Source organism: Mobula birostris, chromosome 7 (assembly GCF_030028105.1).
Source record: "Mobula birostris isolate sMobBir1 chromosome 7, sMobBir1.hap1, whole genome shotgun sequence".
NCBI classification, from domain to species: Eukaryota; Metazoa; Chordata; class Chondrichthyes; order Myliobatiformes; family Myliobatidae; genus Mobula; species Mobula birostris.
In genome coordinates this window covers 79,283,645-79,308,454 of record NC_092376.1, presented here as the reverse complement: position 1 = coordinate 79,308,454, position 24,810 = coordinate 79,283,645, and the positions used below count along the sequence as shown (strand labels likewise).

The following is a 24,810-nucleotide window of genomic DNA, read 5'->3' as shown; positions in this document are numbered from 1 at the left end:
TATCAACCTGCACAGCAGCTCTGAGTGTCCTATGGACATGGACCCCAAGATCTCTCAGATCCTCCACACTGCTAAGAGTCTTACCATTAATATTATATTCTGTCTTCAAAATTGACCTACCAATATGAACCACTTCACACTTATCTGGGTTGAACTCCATCTGACACTTCTCAGCCAAGTTCTGCATCCTATTGATGTCCTGCTGTAACCTCTGACAACCCTCCAGACACCCCCAAATTTTGTGTCATCAGCAAACCTACCTACCTAGCCTTCCACTTCTTTATCCAGGTCATTTATAAAAATCTCAGAGAGGAGGGGTCCCAGAGCAGAACCCTGTGGAACACCACTAGTCACTGACCTCCATGAAGAATACGAACCATTTACAACCACCCTTTGCCTCTGTGGGCAAACAAATTCTGGATCCACAAAGCGAGGTCTCCTTGGATCCCATGCCTCCTTACTTTCTGAAGGAGCCTTGCATGGGGAATCTTATCAAATGCCTCACTACATATGTGAATCTATCAGTGGGTATTGGTATTCTGAGATTCCTTTGTCTCTGGTACTTGCCTCTACATTTTCTTTACCTTATTCACTACTTTATTACTAGATTGAAAGCCTTTCGCAAGTCTAGATAAATTACATGTGTTACCTCCTATAAAAATGTTATTCCAGCAAGCTTTTCCCATTGGCAATCTATGTTGACGGTTCAATGTGATATAATTCATCTTAAGATCTTTCATAAGACCATAAGACATAGGATCAGAATTCGGCCATTTGGGCCATTGAGACCACTCCACCATGTTGTCATGGCTGATCCATTTTCTCTCTCAACCACATTCTCCTGCCTTCTCCCTGTCACCTTTCACACCCTGACCAATCAACATCCACCTTAGATACACCCAAAGTATGGACCTCCACAGCTGCCTGTGGCAACAGATTCCACAAATTCACCACCCTCTGTGAAAGAAATTCCTCCTCATCTCCATTCTAAATGGATGTCCCTCTATTCTGAGGCTGTACTCTCTGGTCCTAGACTCCCCCCTATAGGAAACATTCTCTCCACATCCACTCTATATATAGGCCTTTCAACATTTGATAGGTTTCAATGAGATACCCCCCTCATTCTTCTAAATTCCAACGATTACAGGCCCAGAGCCAGCAAATTACTGGTTACCAGTTCATACAATTCATACCACTCTTACAAATACCAGTTCATTCTCAGTTCATTTTTGTGAAGCTCCTCTGCACCCTCTACAACGTCAGCTCATCCTTTCTTAGATAAGGGGCTCAGGGGGAGAGAGGAGCTTAGGATGATGACGCCTAACAGCGGTTCCTTTGCTTGCATCTTCGGAAACAGCTCTATTTCTATTTTTAGTATCTCTTTTTTTCCTTTTCAGGGTTCTTTTGAAGACTCTGACTTCAGTTCTTTGCAGGAATGGGACCCGCTGTCAGGGCCTCATGACCAGCTGCTTTTCGATATGCCAAGGACGCAGCCCGGAAGACTAGCGAGCCTTCAGGGTTCCGGATTTTCGTGGCTCTGGAGGCGGACAGGTTCGATGTCGGTGCCGCTGCCTGATGTGTCATGGGAGTACACAGAAGATCAAAAGCAGCTGAGCTGGCTGCTGGCTGTGTGCCAGAGGCACGAGTTCTTTGGTCGGAAAAGGCAACGCAACAGACTTTTAGCATCATAAATCAGCGAGTTGTTTTGTTAAGTCCCCCCTCTCGCTGTGAAACTGGGACACCTCTTTTTCCTTTATTAGGGAGAGAGAGAGCCTGTGGTATGTTGAATTACCGGGTGAACGAGTAGTCTTTGGGGTACTGCAAGTCTGTGTCTTTATTGATGCTTTGCTGCACGCTTGAGTGCTCGGTGGAGGGTGCAGATGCTTTTTTGCTGGTGGGAGGGGCTGTCATTGCTTTGCTGCTGCTTATGGGTTGGAGGGGGGAGCTGGGGGGGGGCTTTGGGATTCTAACATTTAAGTATCATTCATTCTTTGGGGCACTCCTGTGTTTTCATGGATGTTTGTGAAGAAAAATAACTTCAGAATCTATATTGTATACATTTTTCTGACATTAAATGTACCTGTTGAGAGCTGCTTACAACACTCCAAGTGAGGCCTCACCAGTGCTTTATAAGGCCTCAGCATTACATCAGTGCTTTTCTATTCTAGTCCTCTTTAAATGGATGCTAAAATTACATTTGCCTTCCTCACCACCAACTCAACCTGCAAGATAATGTAACCTTTAAGGAATTTGCACCTCGGAATTTTGAATCTTTTTCCCGCTTAGAAAATAGTCTACCAAAGTGCATGACCATACCCTTCCCGACACTGTATTCCATCTGTGTCCATTCTCCTAATTTGTCGAAGTCTTTTCTGCAGTTTTGCTGCTTCCTCAACATTACCTGCCCTCCACTTATCTTTGTATCGTCCACAAACTTGGGCACAAAGCCATCAATTCCATCACCCAAATCATTGACATACAATGTGAAAAGAAGCGGCCTCAACATTGACCTCCAAGGAACACATTATTAGTTACTGGCAGCCAACTTAAAAAGGCTCCCTTTATTCCTACTCTTTCCCTCCTTGCCAATCAGCTAATCCTCCATACATTATTCCTGTAATACGTACCATGGCTACTTGTTAAGTAGCCTCATGTATGGCACCCTGTCAAATGCCTTTTGAAAATCCAAGCACAACATTGACCAAGTCTTCCTTATCTATCCTGTTTGTTATTTCCTCAAAGAATTCTAACAAATTTGTCAGGTAAGATTTTCCCTTGAGGAAACCATGCTGACTTTGGCCTATTTTACCACGTGCCTCCAAATACCCTAAGACCTCATCCTTAATAATTGACTCCAACATCTTCTCAACCACTGTTGTCAGGCTAATTGGGCTATTATTTCCTTTCTTCTGACTCCCTCTCTTGGAGTGACATTCGCAATTTTCCAGTCTCCCAGAACCATGCCAGAATCTAGTGATTCCTGAAAGATCATTTCTAATACCTCCACAATATCTTCATCTAACACCCTCAGAACCACAGGCTGTGGCCCATCTGGTTCAGGTGACTTATCCACTTTCAGACCTTTTAGTTTCCCAAGCAACTTCTCCCTAGTAATAGCACTGCAACACAGACAAAATGCTGGAGGAACTCAGCAGGTCAGACAGTGTCTATGGAAATGAATAAACTGTCGATGTTTTGGGCCAAGACCCTCCTTCAGCAACTGCACCCATTTTTGCCCCTTGACACTCTTGAACTTCTAGCATACTGCTAGAGTCTTCCACAGTGAAGACTGATGCAAAATACTTATTCAGTTCATCTGCCACTTCCTTGTCCCCCATTACTATATTTCCAGCTTCATTTTTTGGTTCACTATCTTCTCTCGCCTTTCTTTTACTGTATTTTTTTGAAAAATATTTTGGTATCCCCCTTTATATCATTGGCTATTTACCTTCATATTTCATCTTTTACCTCCTTATGGCTTTAGTTACCTACTGTTGGTTTTTAAAAGTTTCCCAATCCTCTAACTTCACACAAACTTTTGCTCTATTATATGCCCTCTCTTTTGCTTTTACGTCTTTGACTTCCAGTGGCCCGATCAGCGTCGGGAGCAGAGCACTTCAAAGAGGTTACTCGCAGGTCGGCGAAACTTGTATAAAAGCAGAGCTTCGCGGACGTTGGTACATTCCGGAGGCCCAGTCACTGTCCGGAGCAGAGCACTGTGAATTAAGTAAAAGTACAGGAGGGGCCAACAGGGTGACTATCGTTGGGAGTAGGCCAGCGGTGAGTGTGGGAGCGTCAGGGCTTCGACTCAAGAGGCTGAAACCAAATAAACAGGTTAGAGGATTTGGTCTTGGTTGCGCATTGTACAGTGCAGGCAGAATGGCAGATATGGCAGTGGAATGCTCCTCCTGTAGGATGTGGCGATTCATGGGACCTGATAATCTCCCCCAAGACTACACCTGCGGGAAGTGCAGCCAATTCCTGCTCATGAAAGACACATTAAGGAGCTGGAGCTGGAGCCAGATGAACTTAGAATCATCCTGGAGGCAGAGCAATTGATAGATACGAATTTTGAGCAGGTGGTTACACCCAGAGTGCAGGATTCGGGAAGTAGATGGGTGAACACAGAGAGGTAAAGGGAGAAGGTAGTCAGTGTAGGGTCCCCTTGTGGCCATTCCCATCAGCAACAGGTACACACCTTTGGATACTGATAAGGGGGATGACCTATCTGGGCAAGGCAGCAACAGCCAGGCCAATAGCACTGTGGCCGGCTCTGAGCCTCAGAAGGGTCGGGTGAAGTCAGGCGGAGCAATAGTAATAGGGGACTCAATAGCTAGGGGGACAGACAGGACATTCTGCGGCAACAAAAGAGACACCAGGGGAATGTGTTGCCTCCCGGGTACTGGGGTCCAGGATGTCTCTGAGCAGCTGCAGAATATTCCTGAAAGGGAGGGTGAGCAGCTGGAGGTTGTGGTACCAAAGACATAGGCAAGAGAAAGGTAGAGGTCCTGCACAGTAGGCTTAGGGAGTTAGGAAGGAGGCTGAAGAGCAGGACCTTCAAAGTAGTAATCCCCGGATTACTCCCGGTGCCACGAACTAGTGAAGGTCAGAACAGGAAGTTAGCACAGATGAATGAGTGGCTGAGCAGACGGTGCAGGGGACAGGGTTTCAAGTTCTTGGATCATTGAAACTGTTTCTGGGGATAGGGTGAACTGTACTAGTAGGACGGGTTGCACCTGAACTGGAGGGGAACCAATATCCTGGGAGGGAGGTTCACTACTGCTATTTGGGAGGGTTTAAACTAGATTTGTAGCGGGGTGGGGACCAAAGTGAAGAGACATCGGGTGGCATGGCAATAATAACAGGGTTTTCGTGATGGGAGATTTTAATTTCACCAATATCGATTAGCATCTCCCTAGAGCAATGGGTTTCGATGGGGTGGAGTTTGTTAGGTGTGTTCGGGAAGGTTTCCTGACACAATATGTAGATAGACCAACTAGAGGAGAGGCTGTACTTGATCCGGTATGGGGAAATGAACCTGGTCAGGTGTCAGATCTCTCAGTGGGAGAACATTTTAGAGGTAGTGATCACAACTCTATCTCCTTCATCATAGTGCTAGAGAGGGATAGGAGCAGACAATTTGGGAAAACATTTAATTGGGGAAGGGGGAAATATGATGCTATTAGGTAGGAATTTTGGAACGTAAATTGAGAGCAGATGATCTCAGGGAAATGCATGGCAGAAATGTGGCAAATGTTCAGGGAACGTTTGTATGGCGTTCTGCATAGGTGTGTTCCATTGAGGCACGTGAAGGATTGTAGGATAAAAGAACCATGGTGTACAAAGGATGTAGAAAATCTAGTTAAGAAGAAAAGAAAAGCTTACAAAAGCTTCACGTAACTGGGTTCTGTCAGAGCTCTAGAAAATTACAAGGGTGCCAGGAACGAGCTCAAGAATGAAATTAGGAGAGCTAGAAGGGGCCATGAAAGGCCTTGGCAAGCAGAATTAAGGAAAACCCCAAGGCATTCTACAAATATGTGAAGAGCAAGAGGATGGGCCATGTGAGAATAGGACCAATCAGGAGCAAGAGTGGAAACGTGTGCATGGAGCTGGAGGAGGTAGCGGATGTACTTAATGAATACTTTGCTTCAGTATTCACCAGTGAAAAGGACCTTGGCTGTTGTGGGGATGACTAACAGCAGACTGAAATGCTTGAGTGTATAGATATTAAGAAAGAGGAAGTACTGGAGGTTTTGAAAAGCATTAAGTTAGATACGTCACCAGGACTCTTAGAGAGGTACATGGAGCTTAGAAAAATAGAGGGCTATGCAGTAGGGAAATTCTAGGCAGTTTCTAAGGTAGATTACATGGCTGGGCCAACATTGTGGGCTAAAGGGCCTGTAACGTGCTGTAGATTTCTATGTTCTATGGTCAGCCACAGTTGCATCATCCTGCCTTTGGAATACTTCATCTTTGGGATGGATCTATCCTGCGCCTTCTGAATTGTCCCCGGAAACTCCAGCCATTGCTATTCTGCTGTCATCCCTGCTAGTATCCCCTTCTAATCAACTTTGGCAGCTCCTCTCTCAGATTCTATAAATCTCTGTACTCCACTGTAATACTGATACTTCTGACTTTAGCTTCCCCCTCTCAATTGCAGGGTGAATTCTATCATATTATAAGAACCGTCTCCTACCTTAAGCCCTCTAATCAAATCCAGTTCATTACACAACACCCAACCCAGAATAGCCTTTCCCATAGTGGGCTCAACCACAAGCTGCTCTAAAAAGCTATCTATAAGTTCTCTCTCGGGATCCAGCACCAACCTATTTGCCAAATGTACCTGCACATTGGAATGGTGGGGTAGAGATATGTCTCTACCACAGGAGGTGTAAGGTGCTCCTTCCCTCTGCAAGGTGTAGCAGCTGCTTAGTGTCCAATCAGTCACGTGAAACCATGGGATCAGGTGGTGGATGGTCTTATTAGCAGCTGGGCAATATTATGACTCCTGGTTATGTGACTACCGACGCCAGACAGGCAATCTCTGAAGAGTATTGTTAATAGCTTGGGTTCATCTGTCTCGTAAAGACACTGCCCAGAAGAAGGCAATGGCAAACCACTTCTGTAGAAACATTTGTCAAGAACAATCATGATCATAGACCGTAATCGCCCACGTCACACGACATGGCACATAATGTGATGACCTGCATTTTGAAATCCCCCATGACTATCACAACATTGCCCTTTTGAAATGCCTTTTCTATCATCCCAGGCGGAGCAGGAACGTTTTTTAAACACCGGGCACAATATGTCAGTGTCATAGTCATGCTGCTTGTAAATACACCCTTCAGCTCCACTAATTCACACTGACCAAGTTGTCTACTTGAATGGCATTCACTTCTCCGTGTTTGACCCACATCCCTGTCAGCTTTTCCTGTCCGTGCACCTGTCTAAAGGCTTTTAAGCATTGCATTTGTACCCACCTCTATTACTTTGTGTGGCAACTTGTGCCACCTATTCACCACTCTGTGTGAAAAGGGTGTCACTCACATCCCTTTTCAATTTCCACTCTCAGCTAAAACCTATGCCATCTTGTTTTAGCCTTCCCTACTCTGAAGGACAGTGACCATTCACCTTACCTATGGCCCTTTTGATGTTATAAACTTGAAAAAGGTCCCTCCTCAGCCTTTCCGGTGTCTCCTTAGAGCTCAAGCTCTCCAGTCCTGGTAACATTCTAGTGAAACTTCTCCGTACTCTTTCCAGCTTAAAGACATCCTTTCTATACCTAGGTACAAGGACTGCACACAGTGTTCCCAGTGCAGTCTCGCCTACATTTTATCCAGCTGTAACATGACAGCCCAGCTCTTGTACCTACTGCCATGACCAATATATGTTCTGAAGTTAAGTTTGTCTGGATCCAATCATCTCTGCTGTCTGATGCTGTAGTCAGGTGATAATCTGTGGCAAGGCCTCAGTTGACATGTCAGTGGGGTCTACCCCCAGAATACTCTGACAGGAGACATGGCCAGAGTGGAGCATTTTGAAGTTTTTAACTGCTCTTAATATTGAGAGTAAGTGTAGGGTTGTAAAACAACCTGCAAGTGGGTAAACACTTAGCAACCACTAGTCATAGACAGCTTGATCCTGAAAACGCATCAATGGCAAATCTAAGTATACGGTACATCTTTCCTAGCGATTTCGGCAGTATGGACAATAATGAAAGAACCTATTAAAGCAATAGGCTGTGTTTTGGTCATAACATTGTGTCATGTAGCAAATTAATTTATCTGAACTTAGAATACAACTCACTTGATCTTTTAAATGTAATTGTACTGGCTGAAAACAGGATTTTTAAAAAATTTGTTATTATTATTTGACTGAGAGCTTTTGTAGTGCAAATATCCAGTCTACCTCATCAGGGAGAAAAAGGGAAACCAATACTTAATTGGTAATTGCTTAAGAAAAAGACTAATTGGAATTAAGCCAGTTAATGTTCCTGTTCCATCACACTTGTTATCACAGTGTGAAATTAAAAAAATGCTGTAGTATATTTGATATTTTTTATTAAAGAAATATTTCAATTCTACATAATAAGCCCTCTTCCTTTATCAACTAAATGACGCATTACATCAAGGAATTAAGACAGTAAGTTAGACCAGCAAGCGTAATAACAAAGTGAATAATGCCCTTATTGGAACATGTAAATGTCTAGTAATTCTGTTCTGCTATAGAGAAGATACAAATTTTATAAGCAAGAAACTTACTAGTACATTTATATATGTTTTACAGCACGAAGTGTTGGTGTAATTTGTAAATATTAAATTACCTTGTGCAAGTTATTTGCAATGCCAATCACAGAAAGAGTTACATAATTTTGTACAAACTATAGTTTGAAATAGATTTAGGCTATGAATACATTCATTAATCTGTAATGTTCAGATATACAACAATAGATATGTATATTGAATTACAGACATGTGTGGTTAAATGTTAGTTCTAGTAAATCATTGGCCCAGATAAACCCAAATTTAAAAGGCAAGTTTTCTGCCATACATTCAGTGACCTTTATTATGTTGCATAATATATGCAAAGGTATTATTTTCTTCTTATCAGCACTGATCTGAAAAGTGAAGGCAGCCAGCTGAAAGTGATTTGACAATACAAGGAAGGATAAGCCCCCTACTTGCAATAGAAAACAACAGGTTATGCAAAATTGGGAAGAGTATGAAGCAAATGAATACAAAAATAGTATGTTCAGATGTGATAAATAGCTCATTCAGAATATATGGATAACAAATTAACTTATACATCAAATTCTAATCAATAGCTATTACTGTAAAGATGCAATGATGGTGAGCACTATCTTACACTGTGTGTAGCCAGATTGCTTTGATGCTTATGCATTTTTGCTTCAAAGATTAAAAGTATTATAAAATAAAATGTTGCTCTAACAGCCAATCTGAACCAGGGTTTCCCTATCTTTTCTATGCTATGGCCAATATCATTAAGCAAGTGATCTGCGGAGCCTAGGTTAGAAACTGATCTAAACAATCATGTGACATAAATGCATATAAATAATATATTATATATGTAAATGTATATATGAATATTATAGAGAAAACAGTTCTACATATGTTATATATAATGTTTTAAATTCTATTTTATGCAGTTTATATATTCTTTGGTACATAAACAATGTCACTGCAGTACCCTGCTAAACACACACTGCAAACTGTAGTGTATGTTTTAAAACAATTATTGTTGCGATAGGCGGTAAGGAAGCTTGGTATAATTTATATTATCTTCTTTGAGTATTTGCCTAGTATAGCATTGTTAAAAGCAAGTTATATTTCAATGTGATGTAAATAACGGAATGATCAAATTATCTCTGTTCACACAGTGGGTACTGAATTAGTTCCGTATTTAATCTTTCCCTATCATATATTGAAGTACTTCTGACTTAAAAGGTGATTGAAATTAAAAATGATTTGAGAAATGTTTATGTGATGTTTTACGTTTATATAAACATCCCAATCTGAAGTCTTTCTGATTTTCTCCAAATGCACTGGCTATGTTACTTTACAAATTGAAAGTAGTTGAAGCATCACCTGATTTAGAGGCAGGATACTGTATCAACATTAAGGAAAATGGAAGACAACTTGGATCAGTAGATTTTCCCATAAATGAGATATATAATTGCAGGCACATGGTCTTGCAGCTTTGCTTTACCATACTGAAAAATAGCTTCTGTTCCTTAATCTCAAGTTCAATCATTACTGGCTTTTCTCAATTCACAAAGTGCCAACACCAAGAGCTTGAGAACTTGCACCTGACAGGATCCACTGGCTTCGTCTTATTGTGACCTGAGCTTTGCAGCAGAATTACATCTGTGTTGATCTTGGCTCTATAGAGCACGTAACCGAGCCAAAAGCGCTTCTACTTCAGGAACAGCATCACCCTTAGCACTGGAGCTAATAGCTTTCATTTCTTTCTCCCTCATGTCTAAAAGAGCATGTCCCTCTCTTCTGCTGGCCACTTTGCTCCTTGCGCTAGATGAATGAGCCTCTACTTCATAACTGAGCTCCTTGCTGAATGGAATTCTTGTTGCGTTTAAGTGGATATTCTGGCGAGAACGTGACCTTTCCATTTGAGCCTTTTGATTTTCTGCAGTGAGAAAGCATAAAAAGGGAAATTAAATCACAGAATAGAGTTCAACGTACTTTAAAAAACATCATGCAAAAATATCTGGATCAAACAGTATGCATACAGCAGGGATGCAAACTGTAAAGGTGACAGAAACAATATGAAATGTCAATTAAATATCACTAGGTGAGTAGAGGGTTGATAGCATAAATCTGATTAACTTATTTTAGAGGGTTGCCTCTCATCAAGTACTCCCAAGAGAATGATTGCATTGAAAAAATGAACTTCTGGTAAATTGATTAGCATCTACACAAGCACCTGCATATTGAATATGGCAGGTAGGGGGAACATCAAAAAAAATGCAAGCATCAACTTCCTTGAATAACTCCCAAACAAAAGATAATTTGCTTTATACCTGTAAAATTTCCAGATTTGAATACAAATCTTGAAGTTAGAAGTACTATAAAAGCTGGATTTATATATAAAGCACAACGCGTTCTCTATCTATCTGATATCGTTGCTGTGCCTTTACTAATAGGGGGCAGTGATCTTGACTCATCACACTTCCTATAGTAGTCAGCTGTACAGTCAATGATTAAATGGCTTTGGCTGATTGACTTTCCATAGGAGCAAGAGACAGAAATTTTATCAGCCGGCTTGCAGACATCAAGCAAACATTATGAATTATCCTCTTTCACATCTTCAACTATAAAAAACGGATACTCCATATTCATGTAACCTTCAGCATGGACCGAAAACAGCTTCAACAAACTTGATATGACATTTAAAGTTTTTGATTATTCTCTGAAAGATGTTCTATCATCCAAAACAGTAATGACTTTGGAACAGAAAGCAGTCACTCATGACCGTATGTTTTATGTGAAAGCTGAAAATTCCTACAGAAAACAGCTTGTACTTTAAAAGGCTTCTACTGAAGATATTTACTGCACTGTCATTTCATGACCAGTGGGGTTCAGTGTGATGGATGAATACTTTACTCAGTAGCTTGGACAGTCTCAGCAAACCTTTGCAGTATGATCACCTTAAGACCACAGGCAGGAAAATAAATGTCTTTCTCAAAATCTAGTTGCTACGCTGGCTGTAGATATCTCACAGTCATTATTGGGGTAAAAGCATCAGCCAGTGATGGGATTGGGACTGTGATGCACTGTCGAATGCCAATACTTTGTAGCATATCTCCACCCATAACATCAGTAAGGCCCTCCTCTTTCCACACATTAAAGCATATTTAGGCAGGAAGCAAGCACACAAGTGTTCCAGGTGTGCTCATCTATATTAACATATTAAAGATGGAATCTCTATAATTTTGAAGATTTATTGTTAATAAGTTCACCTTGTATACTCTTGAGTGACCTTAAATTGAATTGACCCTAACAGCTTTTGAAGGGAAAAATATTAAAAATATTATTGATACTAACATTACAAAATCTCAAAAGGCCATATGGGCCATTCCACCTGACATTTCTGATGTCTTTAAAATACCAAATACAGGAGCTGACTCCTGTAGATATTTTTCAAACAGAGATTTCTGTTTGGCATTTTGAAGACTATTTAATTGTAAGACTACAATTATTTGTCTCAGACATGCGCAGGATGGAATCAGAATGCCATCATTTTTCAAGCAGTAAAATGTTAGGAAGAATAAAGCAAACGACCTTAAGAAATGGCACCTTGTGTGCAGTGGGGGAAGAACAAAATAACATTATGCTGTTCACTTCTGCAATTCATGCATGGAATGCTAATTATTAGAAATCAGGAGATCGTGTAAAATCTATTTCAATTTCTTTTCACATACTGCATACTGATTGATCAGTCTGGCATGGATTTTGCCTGGACCAACATTTGATATTAAGAAAGAAAGGTTAGGCATCATCAAGGGACTTTAATTATGCAAAAGCAAGCAAAATGAATTTGATCAGAAACAGATAGGAAGCTTTTATTCCTCTCCGACAGCTGAGGTTAGAAAAACATTTATGTTAATATGGGAGCATCTGCTGATTACATCTGAAGCTGTGGGATACTGACATTAAATCACTGAACCATTTTGGCAGCTTCGAGGTTCTTCAACTCTACAGGGGCCTAATTTCATTGGTAATTTGTAGAATATTTCGCCAGTTTGACAAACAGCCAAAAAGACTTCATCGTAGAAAATATTTTTGATCATTTAAACATCACACACAATTAAAATAAGGTATTTTAAAAATTAACCAAACATATCACTGGATTCAAGTCTTCATTAATCACTGCACTCACCAGGATATTAAACTAACACAAGCTTCTTTAAAAGTTGTAAAACATAGTTTATTAATAACTTCATCCATTTTTATGAAAAATGCAGTTTATGTTAGTAAACTTTGAAACTGTTTTGAGAAGAGACACTTTACTTCAATAACCAACTTGGTATTTTTTATCATATTGTCAGAAAGGATGCAGAAATCCAAAGACAATTTTCAAAAGATCAGAATATGAAATAACAGAATACAAGGAGCACCATGTCTACAAGCTGCATGCATACGACTAAACAAGAATGAACCCAGAAATGCATTTGCCTCCTAAGTCCAAGATCTCAATGGAACCATGTGGAAATATTAACGATTCAGTTTAAAACCGGATTAGTAAACTTAAGGAATTAGATTGAACACAATTAGAATGGAGTGATGTAAGTTTATGATCCTAATCGTAACATATAGCTCTCCACAGTAACATATTGCAAAAAGATTTAATTTATAGAAACAGAGAGATAATACGTAATAATTGACAAATGTAAATAACAGCAAAAATGTGTGCACATATTATATACAATTTATTCAGGTAATGATGCATGTAACCAAGATCAGAAAAGGTTACTGTTGCTTTTGCTCTAAAACGTTGCAAGTTTAGATTTAGGGCAACATGAAAGCATTAGTGTGCCTAAAAATCAGGTTAGTTATCTCCCTTCTAAGTTCACTGAAGCCAAGACACAAGAGATTAGCTCCACAAAATACTGTCATTTACCTTGGACTTCAAATATGATTGATGTACATTTTTAATCTGGTCTGAAATCAACTTTAACAAGCAATCCAGCTGGTCAGCTGGTTTCAGGCAAGAGCTTGTTAAACTGTGTATGTAGCTTCATCTAAACATGGAGAATAAAAATAAGCCAGCTCATGCATAACTAACATTTAAAAATAGTATTTTATAAAATATTAATATTATCCTGGGCTTTTAAACAATTAAGGATGGAAATTAAATATGTATTTGATGTGAATGAAAAGGAAATGCAAAACATTTGTGGATGCATTCTCAAAAACACATTATTCAGAGCAGGAATGTTTAAATAATGCTTGTAGATATTCCATATAATAACAACACAGCATTTAGCTCTCTGTCCATTATTTATATCAGATTGCTCACAAAAATACCCAAAGTAAAAAAAGGCAGCCAGCAAAATTATCCTGTTTGGAACGTTCTGCTGCTAAGCTTGCCCACCCCACCATGAAAGAAATTGACAAAGGGCTGTTAGAAGCTGTTGAAAAGCACTGGTTATTACCCTTGTAAACAGCATATCCCAAATTTGTATTAAGGGCTCACAAATGCACAGCAGTGACTTGTAATAAAAGACTACAGTTAGCTCATTGGATTCTCTCCAGTGTGAACCTGAATGAAGTTATTCATTTCTCACCAGCAAGACCCATGAACTAACAAAACCACTGTGACATCAGTGACCAGAATAAGCTCTGACTATAAACTTGTTGGGAATAACTGAAACAGACAGCAAAGATGATATGGTGCGATTTTTGTTGCTCAGCAAACCAAGCAGCATCTGAAACGTTCACACAGTTTTCCCCACCATATACACCGATGACCTCTCAAGTATCTCAAGCATTTTCTGCTTTTATTTTAGATTTTCAGCATTTGTAGGTGACCTGATAGAGGTGTGCAAGATAATGAGAGACATTGATTGTGTGTCCCAGGGCTGAAATGGCCAGCATGAGAGGGCGTAGTTTTAAGGTGCTTGGAAGGAGGTACAGAGGAGATATCGGGGTAAGTTTTTTTTGCAGAGTGGAGAGTGCATGGAACAGGCTGCCAGCAGCGGTGGTGGAGGTGGAAACGATAGGGTCTTTTAAAAGACTCCCGGATGGATACATGGAGCTTAGGAAAATAGAGGGCTATGGGTAAAGCCTATTTAGTTCTAAGGACATCTTCGGCATAGATTTGTGGGCTGAATGGCCTGTATTGTGCTGTAGGTTTTCTATGATTCTATGATTTATAGCACTTTGCTCTTCAAGTTAAACAAGTGCTTGTCTTAGCTGTTTATTGAAGCTGTCAAAATCCTGAATGCTACTGAATTTTTCTGACCTTCAGAAACACAAAACTATTTAATGATTTAAGCTACTGAAAAACGTGATCAAAAATTAAAACACAAACATTAAATGTACTCAGAACAATTCTCCTCCATTAAAACCAAAGGGACGAGTTCCCTGCTTAAGCAAAACTGGCTGCTGTTTTGGAAGGGATTTCCCATCATTAGTAATGAATTGGCATAACATCGGACTCTCATACTAGACTTCATGTTCACAATCATGCACTTGCACAGCACAGAGCACCCCAACAGCATCCACACAACCACCATACCTATCTATACCAGTCCTACTTGCCCATATTAATTCTATATCACTGAAGGATAAAGGAGGGAAACGTATACTTGGGTTCAGAGAACGTGGACGAGGTCCTAAATGAGTACTTTGCATCAGTATTTACCAAGGACAAGGACATGGAGAATAGGGAGATCAGTATGGAGCATGCTAATTTGCAAGTGCAATTCAAGTAAAGGAGGAGGAAGTGTGGGGTCTCATGAAGAACATTAAGGTGGGTAAGTCCCCAGGGCTTGACGGGGTATACCACAGGTTACTGAGAAACAAGAAGTGAGTTTGTTATGGCCTTGATCAATATCTTCATGTCCTCCCGAGCTACAGGTGAGGTCTTGGAGGAACTGTGAGTTGCTAATATTGTTCCATTATTCAAGATGGGAAAGAGGGATAATCCTGGAAACTATTGATCGATTAATCTCACGTCAGTGGTTGGGAAGCTACTGGAAAGGATTCCAAGGGATAGGATTTATGAGCATTTGGAAAATCATGGCCTAATTAGGGACAGTCTGCATGGTGTTGTGTGGGGAAGTTGTGGCTTTACTAACTTGATTTTTCAACCAGGTGATGAAAATGATTGATGAAGGAAGAGCTGTGAGTGATGTCTACATGGATTTTATTAAGGGTTTTGACAAAGTTGCTCATAAGAGGCTCATCCTGAAGGTTGAGATGCTTGGGATCCAGGGTGAATTGGCCAATTGGATTCGGAACTGGATTGCCCATATAAGGAAGAGCATAGTAGTTTGGCTGGAGGTCTGTGACTTGCAGTCTCTCCTCACAGTCCCCCACCCTGTTCTCATGACTATACCCCTCCTCCACACGAAACCACCACGTTGGGCTTCACAGCTGAACAGGTGAGAAGACAGTTGAAACGTCTCAACCCAAGCAAGGCTGCAGGCCCGGATGGTGTCAGCACCTCAGCGATGTGGAGTACTTCACCACGTCTTCAACCTGAGCCTGAGTCTCCAGAGGGTTCGTGTGCCGTGGAAAATGTCCTGCCTCGTCCCTGTGCCAAAGACGCCGCGCCCCAGTGGCCTCAATGACTACAGACCGGTGGCATTGACCTCCCACATCATGAAGACCCTAGAGAGACTTGTTCTGGAGCTGCTCCGGCCGATGGTTAGGCCACACTTAGATCCCCTCCAATTCGCCTACCAGCCCCGACTAGGAGTTGAGGATGCCATCATCTACCTGCTGAACCGTGTCTACGCCCACCTGGACAAGCCAGCGAGCACTGTGAGGGTCATGTTTTTTGACTTCTCCAGTGCGTTCAACACCATCCGCTCTGCTCTGCTGGGGGGAAGCTGACAGCAATGCAGGTGGATGCTTTCCTGGTGCCATGGATTATTGATTACCTGACTGGCAGACCACAGTACGTGTGCTTGCAACACTGTGTGTCAGACAGAGTGATCAGCAGCACTGGGGCTCCACAGGGGACTGTCTTGTCTCTCTTTCTCTTCACCATTTACACCTCTGACTTCAACTACTGCACATCTTGCCATCTTCAGAAGTTTTCGGATGACTCTGCCATAGTTGGATGTATCAGCAAGGGAGATGAGGCTGAGTACAGGGCTACGGTAGGAAACTTTGTCATATGGTGTGAGCAGAATTATCTGCAGCTTAATGTGAAAAAGACTAAGGAGCTGGTGGTGGACCTGAGAAGGGCTAAGGCACCGGTGACCCCTGTTTCCATCCAGGGGGTCAGTGTGGACATGGTGGAGGATTACAAATACCTGGGGATATGAATTGACAAGAACCTGGACTGGTCAAAGAACACTGAGGCTGTCTACAAGAAGGGTCAGAGCTGTCTCTATTTCCTGAGGAGACTGAGGTCCTTTAACATCTGTTGGACGATGCTGAGGATGTTCTATGAGACTGTGGTGGGCAGTGCTATTATGTTTGCTGTTGTGTGCTGGGGCAGCAGGCTGAGGGTAGCAGACACCAACAGAATCAACAAACTCATTCGTAAGGCTAGTGATGTTGTGGGGATGGAACTGGACTCTCTGACGGTGGTGTCTGAAAAGAGGATGCTGTCCAAGTTGCATGCCATCTTGGACAATGTCTCCCATCCACTACATAATGTACTGGGTGGGCACAGGAGTACATTCAGCCAGAGACTCATTCCACTGAGATGCAGCACTGAGCGTCATAGGAAGTCATTCCTGCCTGTGGCCATCAAACTTTAGTCATAGTCATAGTCATACTTTATTGATCCCAGGGGAAATTGGTTTTCGTTGCAGTTGCACCGTAAATAATTTAAATAGTAATAAAACCATAAATAATTAAATAGTAATATGTAAATTATGCCAGGAAATAAGTCCAGGACCAGCCTATTGGCTCAGGGTGTCTGACCTTCCAAGGGAGGAGTTGTAAAGTTTGATGGCCACAGGCAGGAATGACTTCCTATGACGCTCAGTGTTGCATCTCGGTGGAATGAGTCTCTGGCTGAATGTACTCCTGTGCCCAACCAGTACATTATGTAGTGGATGGGAGACATTGTCCAAGATGGCATGCAACTTGGACAGCATCTTCTTTTCAGACACCACTGTCAGAGAGTCCAGTTCCATCCCCACAACATCACTGGCCTTACGAATGAGTTTGTTGATTCTGTTGGTGTCTGCTACCCTCAGCCTGCTGCCCCAGAACACAACAGCAAACATGATAGCACTGGCCACCACAGACTCGTAGAACATCCTCAGCCTGGTCCGGCAGATGTTAAAGGACCTCAGTCTCCTCAGGAAATAGAAGCGGCTCTGACCCTTCAGTGTTCTTTGACCAGTCCAGTTTCTTGTCAATTCGTATCCCCAGGTATTTGTAATCCTCCACCATGTCCACACTGACCCCCTGGATGGAAACAGGGGTCACCGGTACCTTAGCTCTCTTCAGGTCTACCACCAGCTCCTTAGTCTTTTTCACATTAAGCTGCAGATAATTCTGCTCACACCATGTGACAAAGTTTCCTACCGTAGCCCTGTACTCAGCCTCATCTCCCTTGCTGATGCATCCAACTATGGCAGAGTCATCAGAAAACTTCTGAAGATGACAAGACTCTGTGCAGTAGTTGAAGTCCGAGGTGTAAATGGTGAAGAGAAAGGGAGACAAGACAGTCCGCTGTGGAGCCCCAGTGCTGCTGATCACTCTGTCGGACACACAGCGTTGCAAGCACACGTACTGTGGTCTGCCAGTCAGATAATCAAGAATCCATGATACCAGGAAAGCATCCACCTGCATCGCTGTCAGCTTCTCCCCCAGCAGAGCAGGGCAGATGGTGTTGAACGCACTGGAGAAGTCAAAAAACATGACCCTCACAGCGCTTGCTGGCTTGTCCAGGTGGGCGTAGACACGGTTCAGCAGGTAGACAATGGCATCCTCAACTCCTACTCGGGGCTGGTAGGCCCTCCCTTGGAGGGTCAGACACCCTGAGCCAACAGTCTGGTCCTGGACTTATTTCCTGGCATAATTTACATATTATTATTTAATTATTTAGTTTTATATTACTATATCTATACTCTATTCTTGGTTGGTGCAACTGTAACGAAACCCAATTTCCCTCGGGATCAATAAAGTATGACTATGACTATGTTCAGCAAGAATCGGTCCTAGGACTCCTGTTTGTGATATACACTCAGTGGCCACTTCATTAGATACCTCCTGTACCTAAATAAAGTGACAACTGAGTGTATTTTTGTGGTCTTCTGTTGCTTCAAGGTTTGACATGTTGTGCGTCAAGAGCACTTCTGCACACCACTGCTGGAATGCATGGTTATTTCAACTAATGTTGCCTTCCTGTCAACTTGAACCAGTTTGACTTCTCTCATTAACAAGGCATTTTTGTCCTTAGAGTTGCTGCTTACTGGATGTTTTTTTTTGTTTTTTGCACCATTCTCTGTAAACTCCAGTAACTTCAAGCTTCAAGGCAGCCACCATCATTCCATTGCCCAAGAGGACAACAGTAACCTGCCTCAATGACTACCGTTCACTGGCACTGACCTCAACAATAATGAAGCGCTTTGAGAGGCTCGTTATGGATCGCATTAAGTCCAATCTTCCTGCTACATTGGACCCTTTCCAGTTTGCATTTTTCTCAATGATGCCAAGCCTCTGCACTCAACTCTTCCTGTTCCAACTGGAAAAAGGTGCCTCATATGCCAGGTTGCTGTCTAATACTGTACCTCTTCCCTCAAAAACTCTCCTCGTTGGGTATCAACACCTCCCTCTGTAAATGGTTCTTGGATTTCTTGACAGAAAGGCCACAGTCAGTCCGTGTTGGCAACAGCACCTCTAGCTCCACCACACTGAGAACTGTTGCTAGGATGACAGGCTCAGCCTGCTGTTGACACATGACGGCACTACTAGATGCAGTTCAAACCAAATCAAGTTTGTTGATGACAGAACAGTGGTCATTATACAGAGAAGAGGTAGAGGAGCTGGTAGAATGGTAGAAGCAAAAAAACCTGAGTCTCAATGTGGACAAGAGATGATTGTAGACTTTAGGAAGGTGCAGACTGACCACTCTTCTCTGCACATAATGGATGATCTTAGCTAGTCCTTCAATGCATCTCTTTGGTCAAGAAAGCACAGCAGTACCTCCACTTCCTGAGAAGACTGCACGATTGAGACTCCCTTGCCCCGCATTCTAACCAATTTTTACAGGAACATCATCGAGAGTGTCCTGAAAAGTTGCTTCACTGTCTGGTACGGCAATTGCAAGGCACCTGACTTCAAGTCTCTACACAGGATTGCGAAGACTGCTGAGAGAATCAATGGAGTCTCTCTTCCATTCATCAGAGATACTTGTTGGGAGTTCTGCATACGCAAGACACTTAGGAATTATCTCCCAACTATCCAACAATCTCTTTGGCCCTCTACCATCAGGCAAGAGGTACTGTACATCAGGACAAGAACTGTTAGGACGGGAAACAGCTTCTTTCCCCAAGCTGTAAAACTAATGAACTCTCTGCCACCAGGTAATCAGGATATACAAATTCTCCTTCTTCTCTATCATAGGTACATTTTATTATCCAAGTATGTACACAGAACACAACTCTGAGATCCATCTTCTCCAGATGGCCATAAATACAGAACAATCATGGAAGTCATTGAAAGAAAAGACATCAACCACCCTCCCACCTCCGTATGAAAAGGAAAAGAAACAGAACTCGCAAACTCCAAATCTCCAACCCCTTCCTCGCACAGAAACTAACAGAATGCTCACCTGCAAAATGGTAGCTGAAACATCAAACCCCAATCCCCTCTCTAATACACAAAAAGCTAACAGATCACCCTCATGGAAAATCATCAACAAGAACATCAGACCCCAAATCCCCAGCCGCTCCCTCACACAAAGACTAACATATCACCTACCCGGAAAATGGCAACAAGAAAGAAAACATAGAAAACTGAAGGAGACCATATAAGCTACAGTCCACACCAATAATCACATAGGTCTTGGAATACTGAAGACAACTTCCGTCAGCATTGAGGAGAGTGACAGGTTAAACTTAGTCCTTCTGTGGGAAGCAATTGCTGACTTGCGACGTCCTGACCCAACGCGGCCTTTGTGGAGAGCGACCACTGAAGCAGCCTCCTCCACATTTGGGTGTAAGTCATGGATGCAAGGGAGTAGAACACTGGGCAAAGTGCAGATCCTTGAAGTATGCCAGTGTTGATTGTCAGCAATTAGGAGATTCTATTTCTTATTTGCACAGACTGTGGTCTCCCAATGAGGAAATCTAGCATCCAGTTGCAGAGGGTGGTACAGAGACCCAGGTTTTGGAGCTTGTTGATTATAGCTGCAGGCAAGATTGTGTTGATCGCTGAGCTGTAGTCAATAAACAGCAGCTGGAAATAGGTTGAAATTGCCTGCAATGATAGGCAAGACATTAGGGTGCGCCGGCTGCTTTGTGCCTGCTGATTACATTGTTCAGCTCCTCCACTGCCTGCCTGATCTTGGACTGGGGTGGAAAGCTCCCTCATCAGATAAAATGGATGTCTTTTGACCTCTAGATGTTCTAGGTTGGGAAGCAGGACTGAAGCAAAACTGCCAAGTTTGTGCACTGCAATGAGCTAATCAAAAAGCATATTCCACTTCCTCTGCCTTTAGAAGACTGAGCTGTCCCCTCTTTGCAGAGAACGGTGAAGCCATCGAGTTACAGTGCTGAATCCAAAATGGTGGTGGTGAGCCATGTTTCTGTAAAGCACAGTACACATCAGAGTAAAGCAGATGTCCCTCTAGTATAGCAATCTTGCTCTGAAGACTTCAATTTTATTTTTTAGAGACTGTATATTTGTCAGCAGGATAGTCAGGAGTGGAAGTCTAAAGCCTCGGTGTTTCAATTGTACCTGTAGACAGGCTCAGTGCCCCGCTTCTCTCTCCTTAAAGGGGAACTACATTTGTGACCCAAGTCTGCCTTCTGAGGTCCGCTGATTTAGCGTATTGATAGGTTCATTAAATGTCTCAAAAAGATACTACTTACTGGAGTACCCATGGCTGTAGTAGACCGAAACATAAATATTTGATGATTCCTATTGGAGCCACACGCATCTTGCCAGAAGCAATCTTTGTTTACAAGCTATTTTATGTACTTATATTTATTGTGCATTTTGATTATGGTGTTCTTTATGTTATTACATTTTTCTTGGTGCTGCATCTCCTTTACACTTGTGTAATAGAAATGACATTAAACAACCTTTTCTTGCCCTTGTCTATTTGTCCCTCCCCACTAATCTCCATCCCAGTACTTACCCCTGCAAGCAGCCAAAGCACTGCACCTGCCCATTCAGCTCCTCTCTCACCTCCATTCAGGGCTCCAAACAGCCCTCCAGCTGAGGTAGCACTTCATATGCCAATCTACTAGGGTCACTTATTGCATCCAGTGCTCCCAATGCAGCCTTCTCTACTATGGTGATGCCCATTGTAAATTGGTAGAATCGCTTCGTCCAGCACCACCGTTCCATCCACCAAAATTGGAACTTCCCAGTGTCCCAACGTTTTAATTCCTCTTCCCAATCCGATATGTCGGTCCTTGGCCTCCTCTAGAAGCCAGCCTCAGGGTCGAGGAACAACATTTTATATTCCTTATGGCATAAATATTGATTTCTCCTTCTGGTAAAAAAAAATCTTTCCCTCTCCCTTCCCTCGTCTTCTATTCCTCACTCTGGCCTCTTGGAAGAGAATTTGCGCTGCAGGTTTTTATCTAGGCATTGCTGCACAAGTGAATGGTTCTATGTGGACACAATGACACTCTTTTCAAAAGCCAATATGTTTGCCAACCTGATGGCATGAACACCTATTTCTCCTTCCAGTAATTTTTTCCACTCCTTCTTCTTTTATTCCCCTTTCTGGCCTCTTACCCCTTCTCCTGCCCTGCCCATCACCTCACCCTGGTGCCCCTCCTCCTTCCCTTTCTCCTACAGTTCACTCTCCATTCCTATCAGATTCCTTCCACTCCAGCACTTTACCTTTCCCACCCACTCAGCTGCACCTATTACCTTCTAGCTAGTCCTCCTTCCCCTCCCTCCACCTCTTTATTCTGGTGTCTTTCCTCTTCCTTTCCAATCCTGAAGAAGAGTCCCAGTCCAGAACATCGATTGTTTGTTCATTTTCATGGACGCTGCCTGATTTTCTGAGTTCTTCCTGCATTTCCTCGATTCCTAGCATCCACAGAAACTCTTGTGTTTATCTTTTCTTACATTATGTGGAACAGACGTGAAAGCACTCTGATGACTTATTGATATCTATCTCACTGCTGTCAAAGGCCTTTGAACTGACAATCTCAGTCAGAGCAAGCAGACCACTAACAAGCTATTTAAAAAATAAGACCTTGATATATAGGAGCAGATTTAGGGCATTTGGCCCAGAGTATGTTCCACCATTTCATCATGGCTGGTCCAATTTTACTCTCAGCCCCAGTCTCCTGCCTTCTCCCTGTATCACTTCATGCTTTGACCAATCAAGAATCTATCAATCTCTGTCTTAAATATACATAAAAACTTGGCCTCCACAACTGCCAGTGGCAAAGAATCTCACAGATTCACCACTCTCTAGATAAAGAAATCCCTCCTCATCTCCATTCTAAAAGAAAGCCCCTCTCACCTGAGGCTGTGTCCTCTGGTCTTAGACTCTCTCACCACAGGAAACATCCTCTCTATCAAGGCCTTTCACCATTCAAAAGGCTTCAATGAGGTCACCCCTCATTCTTCTGAATTCTAGTGAATACTGGCCTAGAGCCATCAAACACTTTTCATATGACAAGCCATTCAATTCTGGAATCATTTTCGTGAACCTTCTTTGAACCCTCTCCATTTTCAGCACATCTTTTCTAAGATAAGGGGCCCAAAACTGCTCACAATACTCTAAGTGAGGCCTCACTAGTCATTTGTAAAGTCTCAACATTACATCCTTGCTTTAATATTCTAGTTCTCTTGAAATGAATGCTAACATAGCATTTGCCTTCCTCACCACGGACTCAACCTGCAACTTAACCTTTATAGAATCCTACACAATGTCTCCCAAGTCCCTTTGCTCCTCAGTTTTTTGTATTTTCTCTCCATTTAAAAAAATAGTCAACCATTTCATTTCTTCTAACAAAGTTCATGACCATACGTATCCCGACACTGTATTCCATCTGTTAGTTCTTGGCACATTCTCCTAATCTGTCTAAGACCTTCTGTAGCCTCTCTACTTCCTCAAAACTACCTGCCCCTCCACCTATCTTTATATCGTCTGAAAACTTTGTAACAAAGCCCTCAATTCCGTTATCCAAATTATTGACACATAATATAAAAAGAATCAGTCCCAACACAGGCACCGGCAGCCAGTCAGAAAAGGCTCCCTTTATTCCTACTCTGCCTCCTGCCAATCACGCACCGCTTTATCCATGCTAGAATCTTTCCTGTAATACCATAGCCTCATGTGTGGCACCTTGTCAAAGAGCTTGTTTGTCCTGCTTGTTATTTCTTCAAAGAATTCCAACAGATTTGTCAGGCAAAATTTTCCATTGAGGAAACCACGCTGACAACTGCCTATTTTATCATGTGCCTCCAGGTATCCTGAAACCATATCCTTAATCATCGCCTTCACCTTCTTCCCAATCACTAAGGTCAGACTAACTGGTCTATAATTTCCTTTCTTCTGCCTCTCTCCCTTGTTGAAGAGTGGAGTGACATTTGCAATTTTTCGGTCTTCCAGAACCATTCCAGAATCTAGTGACTCTTGAAAGATCATTATTAATGCCTCCACAATCTCTTCAGCCACTTCTTTCAGAACCCTTGGATGTACACCATATGGTCCAGGTGACTTATCTACCCTCAGACCTTTCAGTTTCCCAAGAACATTCTCTCTAGTAATGGTGACTTCACACACTTCATGACCCTTGACATCTGGAACTTTCACCACACTGCTAATGTCTTCCACAGTGAAGACTGATGTAAAACTTATTCAGTTCATTCAAAATTTCCTTGTCCTCATTACTCCCTCTCCATTATCGTTTTCCAGTGGTCTGGTATCCACTCTCGGCTCTTTTTCACACCTTATGTATTTGAAGAAACTTTTGGTATCCTCTTTAATATTATTGGCTAGCTTACCTTTGTATTCCACCTTTTCCTTCTTAATAACTTTTTTAGTTGCCTTTTGTTAGTTTTTAAAGAGTTTCCCAATTCTCTAACTTCCCACGAATTTTGCTCTATTATATGTCCTCTCTTTGGCTTTAATGTTGGCTTTGACTTCTCTTTTTAGCCACAGTTGTGTCATCTTGCCTTTAAAATACTTCCTCTTTGTGATGTATATATATTGTGCCTTCCAAATTTCTTCCAGAAATTCCAGCCATTGCTTCTCTGCCATCATCCCTGCCAGTGTTCTTTCCATATCAATTCTGGCCAACTCCTCTCTCATGCCTCTGTAATTCCCTTTACTCCATTGTAATACTAATACATTTGACAGTTTCTCCTTCTCAAATTTCAGGGTGAATTCGATCGTATTATGATCATTTTCCAGAACCTTAAGCTCTCTAATCAATTT

General features: G+C 42.1%; 1 protein-coding gene across 1 annotated transcript in view; it reads right to left on the bottom strand.

The window, feature by feature from the left end:
* Positions 1-8,090: 8,090 nt before the first annotated feature.
* LOC140200768 (protein diaphanous homolog 3-like) overlaps positions 8,091-24,810 on the bottom strand; it is a 560,350-nt gene continuing 543,630 nt past the window's right edge. The window contains exon 28 of the mRNA XM_072264370.1: positions 8,091-10,164. Within this exon, the coding sequence (XP_072120471.1) occupies positions 9,905-10,164 (260 nt within the window). The 3' untranslated portion in view covers positions 8,091-9,904. The remainder of the gene's footprint in view (positions 10,165-24,810) is intronic.